The sequence below is a fragment of the Bactrocera dorsalis genome, chromosome 4, assembly GCF_023373825.1.
Source record: "Bactrocera dorsalis isolate Fly_Bdor chromosome 4, ASM2337382v1, whole genome shotgun sequence".
NCBI lineage: Eukaryota > Metazoa > Arthropoda > Insecta > Diptera > Tephritidae > Bactrocera > Bactrocera dorsalis.
Genome location: NC_064306.1, coordinates 53,940,022 through 53,961,960, shown reverse-complemented (window position 1 = coordinate 53,961,960; position 21,939 = coordinate 53,940,022). Strand labels below are relative to the sequence as shown.

The 21,939-nt window shown below is 37.1% G+C and overlaps 2 protein-coding genes and 1 long non-coding RNA gene across 5 annotated transcripts in view; 1 reads left to right on the top strand and 2 right to left on the bottom strand.

Moving 5' to 3' along the window:
* LOC105228810 (netrin-B) overlaps window positions 1-21,939 on the top strand; it is a 590,578-nt gene that overhangs the window by 255,368 nt on the left and 313,271 nt on the right. The gene's annotated exons all lie outside the window — the stretch shown is intronic.
* The window catches only part of LOC115066358 (uncharacterized), a 168,268-nt gene that overhangs the window by 87,309 nt on the left and 59,020 nt on the right, over window positions 1-21,939 (bottom strand). The window lies entirely within an intron of this gene.
* Window positions 17,274-21,235, bottom strand: LOC105228811 (gamma-butyrobetaine dioxygenase). Its single transcript, XM_049455362.1, has 5 exons — window positions 20,907-21,235; window positions 20,626-20,842; window positions 18,594-18,720; window positions 18,226-18,534; window positions 17,274-17,629 (listed from the first exon to the last, which is right to left on the bottom strand). The coding sequence occupies exons 1-5, from the start codon at window positions 21,180-21,182 to the stop codon at window positions 17,284-17,286; spliced, it is 1,275 nt and encodes a 424-aa protein (XP_049311319.1). The 5' UTR covers window positions 21,183-21,235; the 3' UTR covers window positions 17,274-17,283.

Sequence of the window (21,939 nt, the reverse complement as noted above, 5' to 3'; positions counted from 1 at the left end):
GAATTGGTGCTTGAAAATCGTCGATTAACAGTCAGCAACTGGCAACGTTGGAATATCTGAAGGAAAGTGAAAGCACGATTGGATACAAAATCAACGACTACCAGGATGCCATGAAACTTATTATTGCAGTCGATGAGTCTTGAATCTAGGCTTGCGACCCGGTATCAGAGGATCGGCGAATATCGTGGCAAAGGTGAGCCGAATCCGAAAAAAACCACGTCAAAGCAGGTCAAAAATTAAGGTTATGTTGATAGTTTCTTCGATTAATATGGTGTGATACACTCCGAAATCCTTATAAGAATTTGTTCGGAGATTGTAGCATTACTTTGGATAACAAATCAAGTGAAATTTAAGAAGATATCTTGTCAAATAAAAAGTATTTTTATACAAAACTCAGATTTGGATCGTTATATGCCATAGTGGTTTGGTAAGAATTTCGATATTTCAGAAACTGAACACTAAAAAATGGACTCTGTTTAAGGTAAAAAATATAATGTAAACAGCGGTATGGGTAGAGATTGGGTATTGGACACTTGCTACGAAGACCTTATCTGAGGTCGTTAAGCTTACTTAACTGAAAGGACCTGTATATGGGTTTCTTCGGTGAATTTATTGTCATCAGAGCTTTATTTCTCAAGGCTATCGTTCGTTTTGATCCACTATTACCACACATTTCTCTAAATACTCCAAAAAGTTATTCCTGAGTTATCGCTGTGTTTCCAGAAAGAAATGCAGCAGTCAAATCTCCAGATAAGACAGAACTTAGGAAAAAACTGAAACTGTCAATATCTGTCATCTCTGCAGCATTTTGCTAACCATTAATATAATATGTTCCGTCCTGGTTGGTTTAAATGCAATTATTGAGCACCGAAGATGAATTCATATTGTGCCCTATGAAGGCTTAAAAAATCCACAAAATGATTTTGAATGGGCGTAAAATGAGATTGATGAACATAGCTGACACACTAAAGTTACTAAGGGATTATGCTGGACACATCGCGTATACGTATTTGTACATAAGAAAGCTTAGTGTAAACCGAATGCTTCAAGTCAATGAAAACGTTTTGCTTTAATTGCACAATGGTCGCTGGAAAGAAATCGCCCTCTAAGACACATAGTTTGTCAGGGCAATGTGCCGGACATATCAAAATCACTGTGTAAATGTGAGGTATCCCAACTCTACCAATTCACCGTGGCACACGTCAATAAAAAGGATATCAAAATTGTACGAACTGGGGCTAGAATCGCGTTCACTCCTAACTTCTTTTAACCATTATCGAGCTTCAAAAAAATTATCGTTGCAAGGAAATCGTCATGATTATAAGTAAAAGATCACATTCAAATATTCTAATGTGTAATTATCATGGTGAGGGATGGACGGTATGAGTAGTTTCAAAAAATTTCTATAACAGCATTTTTTCATTCGTTTCATTTCTAGACTTTAGGGGCGAAAATTATATACCAGTATTACTATAAGGTTTTGGCAACTTTTTTCTAAAAAATAAATGGTTCGTAAAAGTAATTTTACTTAAAGTTCTCTAACATTGCCCCGACATTTATATCCTCCCAATAATAATATAATAGAAAAGAAAGAATATGAGAAGGAGAAAATATGGAACAGAAATCATGAAGTTTTGGAAATTGGTTCGGTTTGTATACACCGACCAGCAACAACTGTTGCGACATCGTCATTGGCATTGCCAACATTTAGGTTCGCTGGCATAATGCGCCGAACACAAAACGCTACTGCCAACAGCTTAAATTCCACAGCGAACTTTTCGAATGCATAGCAACAAAAAATGTCCACTCAACGCCGGAAGGAATCTTACAACAAACACACGGCGGCATTGGCAGCTTTACACTCACAAGTGGTTGTTGTAGGCAAACCCCAAAGCACCGAAAATGAAAAAGTAACTGTTTGTAAGCGAGTTACCGAAAAGTGTACACAATTTATAGCGTAGAAATGCGAATGGCTGCGAGGAAATATGAAGAGATAAATGGGAAAAGTGGACGGGCACAGAGCGAAATCGCTAAGGGACATTTCTCGGCTCCATGCTTTACATATAAATGTAAATGGTGCGAAGCAGTGTAAATATGTATAGAGATGAATATGCCGTTGGTTGTGGGTGTGGTCATGGCAAAAGTTCTTCTTCTGGTGTTTGCCTTTGGTGATGGCGGCGTTAAGCCTTTCTTTGCCGTTGGGATGTCAAGCAAAATGTATTGTATAATCCTTAGAGGCATCTCAACGCTTTTGCCAACATACATATGTACACACAGACTAAGGGATACACTATAAGTGCTATTTTTTTAACAAGATGTGAACACTTGAGAACCCATACGTACATACATATGTCCATATATAGAAGCAACTTTTTCTATGGAGGAGTGCGGGATAAGTTTTGAGTACAGTAGTGACAGTGGGTACGTTTGAAGTAAATTTATTTATTTTTTTAAAGAAATTCGAAACAAGTTTCTATATAAAGGTTTCCGAATACGTACTAAGGTATCGCATAGAAAAAACACCGTAAGTCACTAATAATTGGAAATTTGAAGTGAAACTATAGTAGTCATAGGTCCGAGATAATTTTTTCGAGGGCTATGATCAATAAAAGTACAACAAAAACATCGAAAAAATTAAGCAATGTCAATACTTACAAGATTAGTCCATGTAATGGCGATATATTTGAAAATAAGACAAAAATGAGGGTTGCCACCTTTTCTGAAAACGTTAAGGTAAAAAATTTAGAAGAAAAAATACTACTATATGAGCATAAACGATTAGAGACACAAAATTTTTTTTAGTGTTGCCACCTTTTTGAAATATTCGATTTTGAAATATTCAATTTACTAAAATTGACAGAAGAAAATAATTGCGAAAATATGATTATTAAACCAAACAGACTTACGATTAAAGGTTTACATGAAAAAATATTTTTGAAGGGTTGCCACCCTTTTCGAATCAATACATTTTTTTAAATGAAAATGGCAATGTTATTTTTTCTAGTAATTCGGGTGAACCACAAATCTGACTTTTATGATCCGGTCAGGAAGGGATTAAGAATCCTGCCTCAGTAAGCCAATTATGAAATATCTTTCCCGAATTTGATGATGTTAATGCACGGTACTTAGGTTAGATATAGGATGATAATAAAAGGCTAGCCGAGTTATAATTAGAGATAGTAGTAAGAGAAAATGAAACAATAAATATATCTCTTTAACCTCAAATTTTATAGACATTTCAGACTGTTCCATGTGCGGTAAAAATATATGAGAGAAGGAATAAAGATCTTGGCACCCTTTATTGAAATCGCAAAATAGAATTGTTTGTTTTTTTTTGTTAAATATCCTTTCTTAAAAAACTTCGAAAAATATTCAAAATAAAATAATTTTTTTTCTCAACTCTTTTTCAACTTTTAACCCACAGTTCTAACATGAAACGTTGCAAGAAAACACGAAAGCTTGCGGGTATCAAGAAAGTCGCCGCGGAAACTACAAGAACACACAAGAAGGTGAGAGCCAAGTAAGAACCGGCGAAGGAAAAGAAGAGTGCCACTCGGCAACCTGAAGCCCAGATGTAAGTAGGCAAATACAGTTAAAGGCTTCAGCATAAATGCAGACAGCCGAGAGGCCTCAAATACGGACGCACACATGCACACTACACTGGCTCAGCTCAACTGGCTGTAAGGCGGTTATCCTTGCTTCAGCTTCACCCATTCTGCGCTATACACGTAATACAGTTGTAGGAGGTTTTCTTAGAAAAATAAAATTAATACAGGAAAAAATGTGGAAGGCAAATTCTTACAAGATTTTTATTTCATAAAATGTGAAAAGTATTAAAAGAGTAAACTTTTTTATAGACTTGCAAGCACTTGAAGTTGCACCTTTTCACTACTGCGTGCGCGCTTTGTTGTTGTTGCGACATAAATGTACATTTCACCACGACATTTGCCTTTCGCATTTCACCATTTCCACTTTTTATTATTTCTATTTTCATTATTTCATATTTAAATGAAAAGTTTTCGCAAACGCCGGGCTCAGGCGTACAATTGAGGTCGTCAGCGTTGCCAGCCATGCGAGTTCGGCTGCACGGAACACGTGTCTCAGGGCGCGTAGGCTGGAAAAGGCTAGTCGCCGTCGGTGTATACAGACGCGTGTGGATATGACTGTGTGTGTGTGCATTCCCTTGGCGCACACGCGTACATATTTGTAGCTGTGTGTGTGAGCAGGGTTCTTGTAGAACTTCTCTGTGTGTGTGTTTCGCTCTAGACTGCAGGAAGGAAGTCTAACGGAATTACTGAATATCGCTAAGCCAACAGTCAGCTGCACAAGTTTCTCCCGCACACACTTTTTTGCTCTTCTGCTCACTTACTTTTTTTCTTTGAGTTTGGGATTTTGGGTCCTTTGTGAGTTTCGAGTTCTTTAGAGTTCAGAGTAGGCTTCTAAAATTTTATTTTATTGCGCTCAATAACGAGGCATAAGTAGGCATAATGATGGCTTATAAAATATGCAAAAGTTCTTGAGCACAAAAAGCCCAAAATAGTCCGGCAAAAACTAGACGCACACACACACATATAAACGCTTCGTTATGTTTTTATGTGAGCGCTTATATGAGAGTGTTTGGATGTATGTGTGCGTGCATAAAAAGCAGCATAAACTTTTCGCTCATATTAATACACTTACACATACTTAAGTGCGCATTTCTATTATGGCGTTCGACATTCCAGTGCTTTCGGCTGACACGCGTTAAGTGACTACAAGTTGATCCTTAATAGTAATCATTTTGAATATGGCCGCAAACACACATACACATACACATGTAGCTCACACATTCAACTATATTTGTATTAAATTATGTATGGCTCAGCGCTACAATGACTTTTTAATAGTGGATCAATGAATGAGTATTTAGTGTTAATAGCTTTACTGTTGTTTTTGCTTAAATACACGCATATTAAATTTATGGCAGATATGATCATAAAAGTTTAGTAGAAACTACTCAAAAGGTATGGAAGTTATTAGAGAACAAACATTCTGAGGGTAGGTTCAGAGCACCAGTTATTTTGGTGGAATCATATATGTATGTATGTTGGAAAACTTCTTATAATTGAGGCATATACCGTAATTAATAATAGACATTAGAAAATCAGAACGATTTGCTACCAGTTCTTCTGTGCCAGAGCGGGGCCAGTTCTTTCTTTCGTCGGGAAGAACTTTTCCCCCCAAGGACAGATCGAATTTTATTAAATGTTTACCTTTAATACTATGGGATAACCTTTCTGCAGACGATTTTTGGACTGATAAGTGCATTGATCTGTAAGCATTTATCCATTCTCCATATAGTCTATCCTAAGACAGTCCACTCTTTGAAAAAAATCTCAGACAAAATTATCAAAGAAGAACTGTCGCTCAAAATATATCTATGCGCTGGAAATCGTCGGCGTTATACACCTTGAAGTTATTTAAATTGGCAGATAAATATTTGTCAACAAATTCTAGATAGTAGGCTCATCGTTTGACCATTAAAAATATACATTTGATGACAGTTATCCACAAAATTTTATCATTTCAAAATAAACATTGGACTCATTTATCCGAAAAAGGCAATCAAGTTCTATTTGTTAGTAACAAACGAAATAAGACTTGTGTGTGAGCATTGTCGTGTTGAAAAGTGATTCGTCTTCCGCGGTTGGCTTTCCTGATTTCTTGGAAGATAACTGATTGTACTACTGTGATCAAATTGAAAGTTGAATTTTCAATGTAGTATGCGATGGTGCATTATCACACTTCTTTGCTGAACAAATTCAGACATAGTAAATATCGAAGAATTCACTTTTAAAGCCCCACAAAGCGTCGCGTATCTCAAATACTAATGAAGACTTTGACGTGAAATTTAGCAAAGATATCACTAATAGTACTACCAGCTTACAGAAAAGAAATTTACTGATTCGAAAAACATGCGAAGTACAAATTAAAAAATCACTTTTCAAAATGATCACAGGACACACTGAATGCCACTCCAGCCGAGAAAGTTTATGTAAAATTGGATTATAAAAGCTCATATTGGCCCAGGAGTCTATTCGACAGTCCGAGTCAAATTTGATCATATGGTATATATATAAATACATACTGGAAATAGGTTATTTAAGGGGTCAGTAGAGTAATATAGCCTGTTTTTTTGACATTTTTTTTTATTGAAATTTTTATTATACAATAGAATTTTTTCACATATCATGAGGTATGTCTTGGAGAGTATAAATAAGTTTTTTCGGAATGTTTTGATGACATCTGTTGGAGAAATGGCTGGTTGAATAAGATGCGTTTTTTCACTGGCGGACACGATTTCTCCTGTTTGGAAAGTACGTGAATGGTTACCGTCCCTACTAGAATCATGAAAATAATAATTGATGAATAAAAAAGTAATTAACGTTTTTTTTTGTTTTTAATTTTTCTCCATGTTTTTTACATAAATTTTGTCACGGCATTGTCAATAAATTATGAATATAAATAGCCAGGCGTTTTGTGAACATTTAAGAAAATATTAAGCAAATCGGTTGAGTAGTTCGGCCGGAATCATATCCGCCAGTTTAAAAAAAGTGCGTTTTGAAAAAAACGCGTTTCAAGTTTAAGGTGTGCACTCCGAGCGCTCCGAACGTCGAGCGTTATTATTATTTTTGGGCCTTTTTCGAAACCTTTCAATGGTAAAATGGGTTTCTAAGGGTATAAGAGAACAGAAAATGCAAAAAAAAAAATTTAAAAAGATTACCCTACTGACCCCTTAAGTGCAAGATTACATTCACCACCCTTATTAAAAAATATTTGTTTTTCTTCCTTATATAATAACAATTTTCTGTGCAACTCTTTCACTTAAAATGTAAAAAATGCCCTTATTAAGCTTAACTACAAGCGCTCGCTTTGTAGACCCGAAACCTTTTCAGAACTTTAAATAAAAGCGAGTCATACAAATTTACCTGCCCCAAAATACATGCATGTCATCATAAGAGCTCTATTTTTTATTAGAGTGAGCGAAATACAAAGCTTCAGTTACCGGTGAAAAAACTTACCTGCAAAGAAACGAAGTAGAAGAAAATATTAGTAAAAAAAAATAAAAGATTTATATTAGAAAACGTGAAAATGTAGTTTGTTTGTCAGTCCGGATCAAATTTGATCAGATGGTATAATAGGTGTAACGTGCTCTGCCTTGACGAAAGCAATCGATACTAATAAAAAATAATTGCAAAAAAATATGCTTATCCGGTAAAGAGCAAAAATGTGTTGAATAATTGTATTCTTGAAAACTGTAATGAATGCTAGAAAAGTAAAGCATTAAGAGGTCAGTCTAATATTACTTATTCATATAATGCTCTTTTATTTTATGTGTAGTTAAAGCTATGTTTCGTGAGACTACAATACTTTTTTATAACTACCCATTAAAAATATACTTTCCTGCGCTCGCTTTGTTTACAGCTTAAGCCATTCGCCATACCAAAAGCAGCGAATAAAAACTTGTTAAAACATTTTGATACCTTCGCATCATTTTCATTGTTGTTAAACGTACAAATATAAGTATAAAAATAATTTGCTGATTTGCGTTGATTATTGCCGCACTGAGTACGCAAGTAATGCTAATAACAATAAAAGAAACTTTTCTTACAAGTGAATGTGCAATTTCAACCGAGACCTCATTACGAGTACGATTTCAATGGCGAACAAGCGCTTATGAGTCGAAATAGGGCTAATACCTGTACACAGGCGCTTTCAAGAGCGTTTTGCTGCGTCAATACACAACAGTAAGGCAAATTAACTGAGTGAAATTTTTATAAACTGCACTTGAGAAAAGTGTTGCCATACGCCAAAAAACTTCTGCAAACAAACTCGCAGCAACAATTCAAGGGTACGCCGCCTACACAATGGCCTAAAGTTGGGGGAGGGCTATGTATGAGGTGGAAATGAAGGGAAACATGTTCTTGTTTGCTTATTTAGACGAACTTTGACTTTGACTTTGGCTTTCAGTAGCAATTTGCGAGCATGCTGTGAGAATTCAACTGACATGGGTGGTGAAGCTGAGGAAACAACGTGGCAAGAGTGACGGAAGCGGCAACAGAAAAAAGGTGTGAGAGCGACGTGTTAAACGTCGACCACACGACAAACATACGAACCCGGCCACAATTCCCACAGCGATGTTTATGCCGCATTACGACGAGCAAAGTGGTGAAAAGGTAACAAACGAACTTGCATAGCCTAAATATAAAATGCGCTAAAGAAAGATGAGAAAAGAAGACGTTAAAAAAAATAAAAAAACATTCAAAAGCATATATTTATTTGTAGTGAGCTTTTGGGCGCTCACCTGCTGTGTTGCTGTCCCAAAATCACACGAAAGCGACACAAGTCACCAGTGTCATGTGGGTGTGTTGTCAACAACTGAACTTATGCTTACACTACCAAAATCCTGCAACACTACGTCGACAGACACACATGCATACATATTCAAGCATGCAAACGCACCCTAATGGCTGTCAAATGTCAAGCAACTGCCGTAGATGTTAGTGTCAAACTTTTCTTGTTGTTGCTACAGCTTCATGCTGTGTAAACATTGGTGACACTTTGTTGCAAGCCCACTGCGAGCGATTGTAACTGTAAACGTAGGCCAATTTGCAAAAGAATTGAATGTATGAGAAAGGTTTCGACTTCACGTCGATTTTATTTTCTCAAGTAATTTTGTTGGCATTTTTGCCAAATTGGAGAAGTAAAATTTGACAGCGTGTTGTCGGAGTCTATTGTATGTTGATAAGCGGCGAGGTGCGGGGTGACAGTGTAATGCAAAGTAGCCACTGAGCGCGGTGGTGAGGGAGGTGCTCAAACTTTTCTGTCAATCTATTTCACAAACAATTTATCTCATAAGCTTTTGTTAAATGGAAATATAATTCGAAGAAAATTGTTCGTAATTTTAAAAGATAATATTGACTGTAGTAGCTTGATGAGTGCTAAATACTAGTTGAAGCAATAAAAGCTTGTAATATATCGGTAACTATAAATAAATTCTTCCAAAAAGCTTTTTAAGTGAAGCTTTTTTTATAAAAGCTCTTATAAGATGTTTGTTTTTATACAACACACAATGCTTTTTAAGTAAAGCTTTTCTTTGTGTTTAAACAACACACAAAGCTTTTTAAGTGAAGCTTTTAATATGAAAGCTCTTATGAAAGCTTCGTTCTTAAACTTGTGTTTTGTTAAGTTACAAATATTAATCGGCCAGATGGTTTTAAAAATTATAGGGGCTTTAAACCCACATTATTATCAATGAAAAAACCCGTAAATAATAATATTAAAATATATTGATCAGCTATATATTAACCTTTGGTGGCGTAGTAGTATTTAAATGATTACTAATTCATTGCTAATGATGTGAGAATTAAAAAAAATCACACAAGCCTCACAAGTAGGGAAAATTAATAACAAAAAAGAAACTAGTTGGGAGGATGACCTAGTCCGAAGATAGAAAAATACTTTTTGAGGACCTAATAAAATATTTATAATCCAATAACATTAAGTATTATTATGGAACCCTCTCTAATTAACTTATATAGATACGTAGGATGCCTTTTATAATTCGAGATTTGGTGACCTTAGTGTGGCAATATGGCAACTCACAAATTTTTAGTAAAGTTTGACATTTTTGACGTTATAGATACTAAGAACGTTTTGAGATACGAGTGCTATTTGTATTGTTTACAGTAACTTGAAATATTCATCTCGGCATAAAAATTAAATTAAATCTCGATTGATTGATTATCTCATTTTTTTGCGATTATTTTCACTTTCGATGCATATATAAATTTAGATAAATTTCTGACGAGAAGCTCCATCAAGGTCCAGTGTTTATCGATGGTACGGTAGAACCCCAACTTCCGAAGACGGATCACTCATTCTTTATCAGGACAATGCCAGCACTCACACATCGGTTGAAACAACTGAATTTGGAGCACTTAAATCATCAATTTGATGAGTCACTCACCTGAAGAAGATCTGACTTGGCACAAAAACTTAAGCAAGTGTTTTTTAAAAAGCGGTAAGGTAATTTTCGACGGTTAAAATTTGTTTTTGTTCTATAAAACCTTAATATACGTAAAAGGTAATTCTCCTCTTAACTTATTCAACTCGGCAAAGATTACAGGATAATATACGTGTTAGCTATTGAGAACCATCAACCAACAGAACAAATTCCAAATATTTTGTGAAGAATTTTCTATTAACAGTAGCTCATACAGCAAAACCTTCAAATCATAAATACCATGGAATAACTATACATTTTCAATAGTACATATGTACCAACTAGAGTATTAGGCGTGCTTGGAGAACAAGATTCAGTGCTATTACTTTACTTTTTGATTTCAAATTTGTGTTGATTGATTGATAATCGATAACGATAGATGGTAACTCATTATATCCACCCGCAAATTCGAAAATGCGTTCAAGAAGAAGACAAAATACTTTAATAAGTGGTTGAAGAGCTGAGAGTAATTGACCCACAGACCGTGAGATTTCATTCATACTGGCTGCTTTTTATGAGTTGATTTGAAAAGAAAAGTATACACCAGCAATTCTCAGACTACTGACGAGCTCGATAAAAATATTCGTGTCGCTAATCATGCTGTAAGCCGAGTTAAAAAATTCGACACCCTTTATATTCCAACGGTACAATTTCTAACGTCATTTAAAAGGTCGAAAAGTGAGACATATAACCAAGCATTTCTTAAAATTCTATTCTTATAAAAATTAATATTTTACACAAATACAAAAAGTTCATTATAAGGACTTCATTCCGATTGCTCAGCCATATGCTATAGTGGTCCGATATCGACGGTTCCAGCAAATGAGCAGTTTCTTTGTGAGGAAAGGACGTGTGCAAAATTTCAGATCGGTATTTCAAGAACTAAGGGACTAGTTTGCGTATATACAGGCAGACAGACGGACATGGTTATACATATCAATTCAGCTCGTCATGCTAATCGTATACGTATACCGATGCCTCTTTCTAGGTGTTACAAACTTCGTGGCAAACTTGATACAGTTTATTTATTTATCTCGAATCACCATAATCCACAAAAAACTTCGAGTTAAAGCGACTTCGAATTATGGAGGAAAATTTGTATGAAATTCGACTTCTTTTCAATAGTTCGAGTTATGGAGAACTTCGAGTTATAGAAGTTCTAGTCATGAGAGCTCAACTATGCAACCTTTCAGTGAATAAAAAGGCTCCGGAATAATATGTGTTAGCGCACACATCCTATTCTGCGAGTATCGAAAAGGAAATAAAAGTTGACTTATTTACTCCTAAACCTTCTCAGATAAAAGCCACACTATTTAAGGGGAAGAATATATAAAACACAAAAAAATTGTCAATAATCGCCCTCACTCCCCACCACTCCTACCCTGGAGGTGCCCAATTTGTGAGCTGTTGCTGGTTTAGACTGGTAATTTGTGTCTTCGCGTCGCTGCTTCGTTTAACGAATGTTCGCTGTTTATTTTATTCGCATTTGCTACCAGCCAGTCGGAACTTTGTTGTTGTCGCTTATCAAATTGGCTGGAAAAATGTGTCATTGTTATTACATTTTCATTGCCATTTTATTTTCATGAGATTTGGGCGTTTTTATGCGACACGAACACAGACAGCGGCACACAAACACATATATTTAAAAGATAAATAGAAGCAAGCTAGCGGCTTAGCCGTCATTTTATATGCATTTGTTGCTTACATGCCTTCCTTTTCGTGCATGTATGTATGTGTGTGTCGGCTGCGTAGGTTTTATTATCGCCAATTTTCGCTTTGACTTACGAATTGTTAAATTCCATTTTTCACCCGTTAAAAGTTTATTTTATTAGCAGCGCAGCGTAACGGGAATGTAGCAAGCAGCTAATTGGGTTCTTGAGTAGAGCTTCGCAGGCCCATCCGCGCTGACTTTGTGACTGCTGCTGCCACTTAATACTTTCAACAGCCGAAATTTGAAGAGTTTATAAAAGTGCGAGTTTACTCGGCGCACGCAGGCATGTGTGGGGCATTTTAATGTGTGTGTGAGTGTGTGGCATTTACATGCATATGCTTGTATGTTGGTGCGTGTGTGCCTCACTTTATGTGCCGCCAGCGTGTAATGTTTATGGAATTCGCATGTAATTGGCCGGAAAACTTGCCGCGCTTGACTGTTAACAATGCTGAGATTTCTCATTTCTTCGCAACTTGCCACATGCAACACCAAACACCATCCCCCCATTACACTTTGAACTTTCTTTGTAGCATTTTATATACAGACTGCTGATAATACAATCATATTTCAATGGTAATTACCCAGCAAAGCGAGCGAGTTACTTTTGTTGACGGCGCTTACTGCAGTGTGTGTGCATTTGTATGTTTGTGTATGTGTGGTGAGGGTGTTTATTTGTGGTTTTTTATGACTGTATATGAATGCGTGGCATGCCGCTGACTTTTGTGCCTACTTTTTGTTGTATGGAAAAGAAAAAATTAATGACTAATCGTGTGGTGTGCTGTATACCCACTTACACATACATATATACATTAGGGTGAGCAAACAAAAAAAAGAAACACATATTTATGGGTTAAACTGCACTTTTATAAAAAGAAAAAAATTCCAGCAAGTCAGTTTTCAAAATTTTTTAAATATACGAATTTTTGAAGTACAAAATGTTTCCTTGAGTAAGATTATTTAGAAAATTTTATGTTCTGAATGAATTGGTGACAGAAACATTTATATCCTAAACGGTTGAAAATAGTTTTAATGGTGTTACTTGAAAGTAAAATTTTGATTTTTTTTTCGTGTTATTTGAGGGTAGTCGAAAAAGTATTTTCGTATTTTATTAAAATGCTCAACGACGTTTTTTAAAATTAATCTAAAGGCATTACCTTGAAGGATTACTTTATGCGCTGAATAGAGTATATTAAGTCTGCCTCGAAGTTTTCAACACTCAGAAGGAAACGTTGCAGAATTTACTATATATGGTATGTAAATAATCAGAATGGCGATCTGAGTCGATTTTGCCATGTCTATCTGTCTGGCGATCTATCCAACCGTCTCAGTTTATGAGATATCGATCTGAAATTTCACACTCGGCGTTTTATTTTCAAGAAGCTGCTCTTCTTTTAAAACAGCCGATATCAGACCACTATAGCATATAGTTGCAATACAAACTGATCAGTCAAAATCATGTCCTTGCATGGAAAACTTTTTTATATGACGAAATATCTTCACGAAATTTGGCGTGGATCTAAAAAAACGATACAGTCTCTGAAGAAATTGTGCAGATCGCAACACTATAGTATATAGCTGCCGTACAAGTTGACTGATCAAAATCAAGTCTTTGAATGGAATCATGTATATTTATAAAATATATTATGTAACCGAACTTAACGTTTCTTCCAGTTTGACTGTTAATTTTAACTCATAAAATTGATATTTAAATTTTTTTTTGTCTCACCCTAATACTCATATACATACCCATATAACATAAAAATACATACATATCTTCGCTAGCAATGCAAATGCATTAAATGTTTATATTAAAAGGTCTCTGCATAAACCCAAGCACACACATTTTTGATATTTTGTATATACGAGTATATATGTATGTATGTGGAAGTCTCAGTTATTTTTACACCTAATTGCCCTCAAAAGCATGCAACTTTACGACTTGAAAATACATTAAAAGTCCATTAAGCAAAACTTTTCGTATTATTTCAACTTAAATGCATACAATTTGGTATAACTGTACATTTCTGTTACGAAAAAAGCAAGAAAGTAGGAGAAGAAAATCATAACAGTGCTCAACTGGTTTCGGCATCTCAGATTAAATGTAAATACTCTGCAAAGAGTTCATACGTATTCGGTTCGGTTTCATTTTATAAAATTATAAAAAATGAGGTTAGATGAGAGAGAGAGACTTGGAGAATTTTAAAATACTGCAAATTTTGGTTCACAAAAAACAAGAACTATAAATAATTTTTAAATGGAAACTAAAAAACAGTTAAAAATCGATATCAATTAATATTGAATGTCTGACTGCCAATGTGCCATGAAGGGCTTTCACACTGTGAATTAAAATATTCCGTTTTTGGAAACTACAAATCCCTAACTGGCCGCCCAAAGCAATATGTTAAACTGACCACACCATCTAAGGTATTTGAAAAAGTGTTGGGAAATGCAGCAAAAAAAGTAATTTTTTATGAACAGAATAAAGGATAGAGAGGAATGGAGACTGCATTTGAATATCGAAAATAAATTCTAAAAAAAAAAAACTCAAATGTAAAAGCCATTTTCTTTATTTTTTATTTAAAACGCGAAGAAACGTCATTTTCGGGTGCGCCGAAGCTTTAGTGCCGTTCATAAGTACAAAAGACTCCTTGCAAGAGCTTATTATAACAGTTTTAGTGATTCGATCTGAACAAAATGAAGATATCTCGTCAAATGAGAAAGCTTTCCACTTGAAACCGAGTGCTCAGTTTATATAACAGCTATACGTGACATTGGTCCATTCAAAATTTCTACCACACGATTATGTAGATAGACGGACATGACTGAATTTTATAGGATTCCGACGTTTCCTTTAAGGTTTTATAAACAAACTGCTTTAAAATCTTACAAATTAGCAAAACAAATCCCTCAACACAAAGACTAAAAATAAAATAATAATGTGTATAGGGTAGCAAGAATTAAAAAAAAACGTATTATTTTATACCCCCTTACCCAAGAAGAAAATACCGTCTTAATCAAATTGGAAAATAATATTGGGTGAATCAATATCGCTGACAAATGTATGCTTCTCCGATAATCGGATCAACCACATCAAGCACGAAAGTTAGGAATAAACTGGAGAATAATTAGGCTTCCTACCCGACTTTTCAGAAAGGATCCGAAAAATGGTGTCCCAAAATTAAGGCACGATTTAAATGTTACGCTGTTTTGTAGTAAAGTTGCCAACCCTAAAAAGAAATACAAATCGATAGCTGAGATTCCAGGCTTAGTAAAAATGGGGCGTTACATGATAGAATAACGTGTCTTTATTACGAGTATTGAACAATCTTTGAATTTCATTGACAGACGGATAGTGAGCACAATTGCATCTTAGTGAGGTTGTTAATCACCAAAATTACCAATTTTAGGGTTCTGAGAATCCACATGTGATTGTCAAAAAAAACGCATCCACAAGGTGCGGACTTTGCTCTTTTTTGAAAATAAGGCTGAATAAATCGTTGCCGGAAATTGGACGATAATGATGTGGCCAATATGTGGCTTCAAGAAGACGGTCCCACATGCCCCACAGTTTGCAAGTGTTTAAAGGAGAAGACTCAACGGACATAGCTCGGCGCGACTACATGAACCCACTTTTCAACTGGGAAAGAAGGTTCAAAGTAAACATAGAAAAAGATGCCTAGCGGTGTGTTAGCTACGCGTATTACTCGAAACATCTATACGGATGGCTCGAAAATAGACGGTAGAATTGGTGCGGAAATACTGTCCAGAGTTAGGCATAAATTAAATTTACCGGACCAGTGTAGTATATTTCAAGATGAGGTGTTTGCGAAAGCCGCGGATCTGGCCTCTACTGCACCTGAAATTTCAGAGTCAACATCTACTTAGACAGCCAAGCAGCGATGAAGCCAGCAACCTCGCATATCAGCCAGAAGAGTCTAGAGAAGCAGGGCAGCAGTGGAAAGTGTTTCCCGAAGCAAGTAACTTCACTTCTACCTGGGTACCCAGGCATCGATGAAACGAAACGAGCTACCTGAGTGCAAAATGGTAGATCGAAAGTACACAAAATTTCCATTGGCACTCGATAGAAGAGACTTTAGGAACTGGAACGGGAATGGGAATACTAACTGGTCATCGTCTGGTGGTGACACACGCCCGCATGATGAGGCTGACAGATCGAGAAGACTGCAGGAAATGTCTAGAGCAAAGCGCCAGGGAAACAATGGAGCATCTCTTGTACACTTGATTTGCATTGGCAAAACTACGCTCTAAGCATCTGCGTCCCCAAGGTTCGATACACTGGAGGAGGTATCGAAAGTGAGACTACAGAGTCCGTCAAAATGGGGGTCAAGCGCAGGCATCTTAAAGGATGATCCTCACGGCTCTAGTAACTGAACTCCATCTAGTATCGCAAAGAGCCAAGGCTGATCTATACGTGGCTCATTAGCCTACCAGATTAACCTAAACTATCTTATTTCAAAGTATATCTTCAATAGTGTTGGAGAGTGGTGAATCAAACAAATGATGGAATCGTTTTTGAAAGTAATTTTTCATATAAGCTGTTCACAGTGTTTGGTCTAAAATATACACGGTAAAGTTTGGTAATATTGCGTATATCGATTATACCGCTTTAATGCTTTACCGCTTGTATAAAATAAACTTGCTTCTGCATGATGTTATTTTACATGGAAACATGAAAAGCTAGCGAGCAAAGAATCGATATATGATTTTATCAAATAGGACTTAATCTCAAATATTTAAATCTTATTAAAATTTGTTTTGTATTCCGGCGGTAACTAAACTTAGGTGCACCATACAAATCGGTCGCTACACATTTGAAATGAAGTACAGGATATGATTAGTCAAAAAATAAAGTAAATACGAATTTTAAACATTTTTTAAAATCAATAAAAATTTGTAAAACAAAAACAAAATACAAAAATATTCTTACAAAATCAATTCAATAATTGTATTGCCTTAAAGTATGCTTGTATTTACAATAACAATCAAATTTAGTATAATTACAGGGAATGTAAAGTGCCATCACTCAGCGTTAACGCCTTAAATTGATAATAAGCCAAGTGTGAAAGCAAGTAAATTATCCGCTTTAATGTCACCACAACTTCCGGTCGCCTGCTGCGCGCCACTTTATTAAAAATCAATAAAACTCGAAAAGACATGCAAACACAACAGCAACAACTACGGAGCAAAAGCGCCAGGCCAAAGAGGAATCGAAAAATAATGAAGGCACTGTTGGCAGCAGCAAAAAAGTTGATAATAGAAAGCAATGCACCACAAGAACCGTTATAGGATAACAGAGGCTGCTGCAGCGATTCCTGTTGCTGCTGCGCCGGTTGTTGCCCGCTCCTTGACGGCAGCGCGCTGAAGGAGTTAGTGTGCCAATTGTCGCCTGCGTTGTACACGTCAACGTTGTGGTTTTGCCAACAGCAGTTAGGCCGCCAGCTGCCATGACTTTTTATGTATTAAAATATGTAATGCTTTTTGTTGTTGTTGTTGGTGGGGGGTGGTGCTACTGCTGAAGCGCGCTGCCACCATTGAGGCTTTCCGCCTGTGCGCTCTTCAATACGCGCAGCTTCGAATAGATGATGTCCCAGTCGAGGTAGGCGCCCACAATGTACCGTACATTCTGCTCGGAGTCATCGTACCCGGTGCGACCGTGCAGCAGACGAATATTATTGAAAGTCAAAACGTCGCCGGGTTTCGTTTTAAATGCAAAACCGTCGCGGCGCGCCAAACGCACAAACTTGGCGTAGGCCTGGTACCAGGGTATGACGGCGCGCAGCGGCACGGAGAAATGACTGTCGCGCTGGGGAATGCTGTGATTTATACGCGTGTAATTTCCGTCACTGTCTAAACTGTAAAAAGAAGCAGAGGAAAGCGTTGAATAAAGCGAGGAAAAAAGAGTAGATAGCGGATGCTGCGAGAGCGACTGCGGCGCGCGGTGGCAAGTGTCAACGGCGCGTTAGGAAGGCGCGCAAAAATACAAAAAGACCAACACGAAAAAAATAAATAGAAAATGAGTTGTAAATGAAGCGACAACGCCGGCGACAGGCAAAACGTACAAAACCGGTTGCTGCGCCTCGAAACTGAAGCTATAAATAAGATTGAAAATCGATTTTCATTGCATACACCCAGGCGGCACACAACGCGCTGCAATATTATATATAAAATATGTATGTGCGCAATGCAAATGCAACTACAAAATCCCACAGCCACATGCAAGTGCGCGTAAGTGGCAGCGACACTCAATTTTCTTCGTCCGCTTAAGAGTTGCCCTGGGAATTGACGCCTTGCCTGCTAGACAAATAAATTAAATGCCACCACTGTGGCCGCATTGATTTCGTAGCAACAACCGTGTGACTCCTTGCACCGCATCTTACCGCCGTCGTAACTCTTTTCGAGAATTCATTTTAAATGCAGCAACTAGAGAGCATCACGCTTCCCCACTCACCATATCACCGGCGCGCGCCAGATATTGTGAAAACTGCGCCCATCCTCACTGCCGATATCATTCCAATCGACCGGCGTCTCCGTTAGTATACGGTAATCCGCTGGGTGTTCGTCGCGCAAGCGATCGGCTATGTGAAATCCATCGACCAACAGATTACTGCCGCCAACTGACTTCGACTGCACCACACAGTGCAATATATTCACGCTCGGCTTGTATTCATAGTAGGGCAGGTCCGTGTGCAGCGGCAGCGGATCGGAGAGATAGGCGTAATTCTTAGCGCCTGGTTTCGCCTGCACAATGAACTCTTCACTGTTGTGGAAGAAATTTTAAAATATTTTATTTAAAATTTATTAAAGTGTACCACTTACCCGTAGGTGGTGCGTCGTATAAAGCCCACACGGTCGGCTAATTGGCGCACAACCGTGTTTTCCAGTGGCGCGTCTTCGATGATGACCACACCGCGTACTGCTAGTGCTTCAAGCCATTGTTGGAGAGCTGTAAAAGAAAGCTTTTTCATTTGAGAAAATTTAATGCTGTCTGTTGATAACAATATTCCTCTGATATAACCGATACATATCGGGTTTATAACCAAAGCATGTAGGATTTATAACTGAAACATGTCGGATTTATAACCGAAACATATCGGATTTATAACCAAAAAATATCGGGTTTATAACCAAAGCATGTAGGATTTATAACTGAAACATGTCGGATTTATAACTGAAACATATCGGATTTATAACCGAAATATGTCGGGTTTATAACCGGTCACTGATTTCATTCATTTTTCATTATCATTTTATTCCATTTTATTATTTTATTTTTATTCCCATTTAAAATTTGATTTTCTAAGACGCAAATACATCATGTTCTCTTACCCCAGAGACACCTCAAGTATTTCATGCAATTATTATTAACAAAATCGTCCCTGAAAACATGCATATGATGAAAGGAATGAGACGGGTAGATTCGAAGAAAAAAAAGTAATGAAAACTATGGAAATCTGTGCTCAACTAGTGGTTCAGGTTCCTACTTTTTTATCCTTGATATTATCCCAATTGAATGTTTTCCGAAATGGCGAAATTCTGAATATATGTGCTGTATTTGTGAAGGTAGCAATAAGTTTCGATCTAGGCAAATCTCATCTCCTTAAATGGTATACTTAAAAGTAAACATATTTTTATTTCTTGTATTCGCTATAGAATTTTGATAGATTTGATGCCCTCTGATGACTCAGGATCAGTCAACAAATTATCTCGAAGTATGCTACACAGTTTGGAGATAATATCCATTATTCGTTTCGAATCATTGAAATTTTCAAATAATATTAAAATGTGGACATGTGGACGTTGTTGGAGGATTTTTTATTTTAAAATTTGCTCCTAGGCACTGGTTCTGTAGGCCTCGCGCGAGCTCATCAAACCATTGGTCAACAACCAACACTTTTTTTGCTAAAGCCTGCTGATCCAGAGAGCGACGTGAAGAGTTCATTGAACTTCTAGTTTCACAGCAAGATTCACATCGCTGAAATAATAGATGTCCTAACTGGACACAGTCCCATTGACACTAACGCGTCGAGGCTAAAGATTTTGGAAGACCCAACTTATCAAAGTTTCATGGTGAAAGATGAGATAGAAACATTCAGACATTTTTTCCGCAAAAGCTAAGGTTGAAGCATCTCGGTTGTCAACCTGTTACGAAACCGGAGAATTGGCTGGAATTGATATTAGCCGACTCACTAAATTTGCAGCTAGCTCTAGGCGCTTTGGAAGTAAGCTGGAGTTCTGAGCATCACAATGGACAAGTGCCTCTAGCTGCTGAAGTGGGTTTATTCGTGGCCTCAAGAATTATCAGCCTAATTAGCTAACCTAACCTAATCTGACATTACTACTTCGAACATTATTTAGTCTGGGATCATCGTCTTCATCCATAACGTGAAAGAAATCCCGCTTAAACTTTCATTTGAAGCCCTCTCCAAATGTCAATTATCAAATAAGGATTTCTATGTAATGATGTTACTCATATTGGACACTAAGCTTCGTGTCTGAGCTGTGCTGGATGAGATCCAATGAAGGTAACTTGAGCTCGTGAGCTCTCTACGGAAGGCTGAAGGAGTCCTATAAGAACTTTTATTAAAAATACAAACGGTAGTCGACTTATTCCATAATCATTTTTAAGTCACTTTAGAAAGGTCAACGCTGCTTCATGAGAAACTTTTTATATCAAAAATTAAGGCAGTTTGTGGATTTGTAATCCCTGTCATATTAATCACCTATAAGACTATTATTTCAACTATTCTACGTAAGTTATATCTGTATAACTATTATTTTTTGGCACATTTCCCCGAATTCTACACTCAAATTAGAAAAACGTCCCGCCCCTCAAACTTCTATCACTCACCATCATCTGTGTGCATTACATCCTGAAACTTAAAAGTTTCCGTAATTTCTTTAAACTGCTGACCGGCCCAATGTTTTGGTTTTGGCCGATAAAATCCATTCAAATACTGTTGTCTGCGCTCATCACTGAATTCACGCTCGCGCAGCCACTTCAGATCATAAGTAGAAGTATGCTGATCACTCCACTTAATCACAACTTGCTCAGCAACCGAATCAACCTAATTAAATAAAGAGAAATCTATGCCATTCAACGGTATAAATTAACATACTAATTGGACTCACCTGAACATCGAGCGCCACCACTTCAGTGTCGAAGTGATCCCAATCGATGCGACGCGACTTCGAACTCTTATGGAAACACTGCTCACAGTAGCAGTTGTCACGTAGCCACACGCTTGGAAATCGCATAGGTGCATTATCACACGATTTATGCCGTTGCACTAAAACATATTTACCCTCCTCGGCGGAGGCGCTCAAGTGACGAAACACTACTTTTTGTAAATGAGAAACGTAACTGCGCGCGACACGCGTCAACGCACCGAAAGCGGGTGCGATCATTTTCTAGTAAAACGAAGCGCACCGCTTGACGATCACAACGAGACTAAAATAGAAGCGGAGAGCGCACAATAGTGTGCCTCCAGCTGGCGGGCGACAAGTGATAATGTGGAGCGCAAGCGATTGGACTTTGTTAGTTGACGTCAGCATAGCTGAGAGGCTGTTGGCACTCAGCACGCTATCGCTTGGTCAACATCTCGGAGATTAGACGCTATTGAATTTTAGCCGCACATGTAAAGTATTTACAGATTGCTAACCGTTAATCGTTATCTGCGTGTGGCGTGAGAATAGTACGCTTCGTTTAATTTTTGCATAAACAAATAAATGCATGATTAACGATCTTGTTATCTTTAAATATTTGCATCTTCGCTAATCACGGTATAATGTTTGAGATTAATTTAATTAAATAAAAGCAGAGGGTATTAGCCTTCCAATGTAGCTGCCGTTTTAAAATCGTGCATGTTTTTGTTGCTAGTCAAAACAAATCTTATAAAGGAGATGAGTTCATTAAGTTGGCAAAGCTTTCCAATTAATACACCTCCACATTTTTAATGAGATCGTTATCAGATTGGTATTGGTCTTACTTTAAATATTGGGTAGTCGAAAAAGTCTTTTCGTATTTTGTCAATAAATGTCGTGGCAGTCGTATATCTCCAGTGCTAGTGATTGGTACCTTATGGTGTTGGAAAGGTGAAATTTTAAAAAAATTAAGTTCGGAAAAGTTGAAAAAAAGTTACAGCTGCTCAAAAATAAGTGAAAA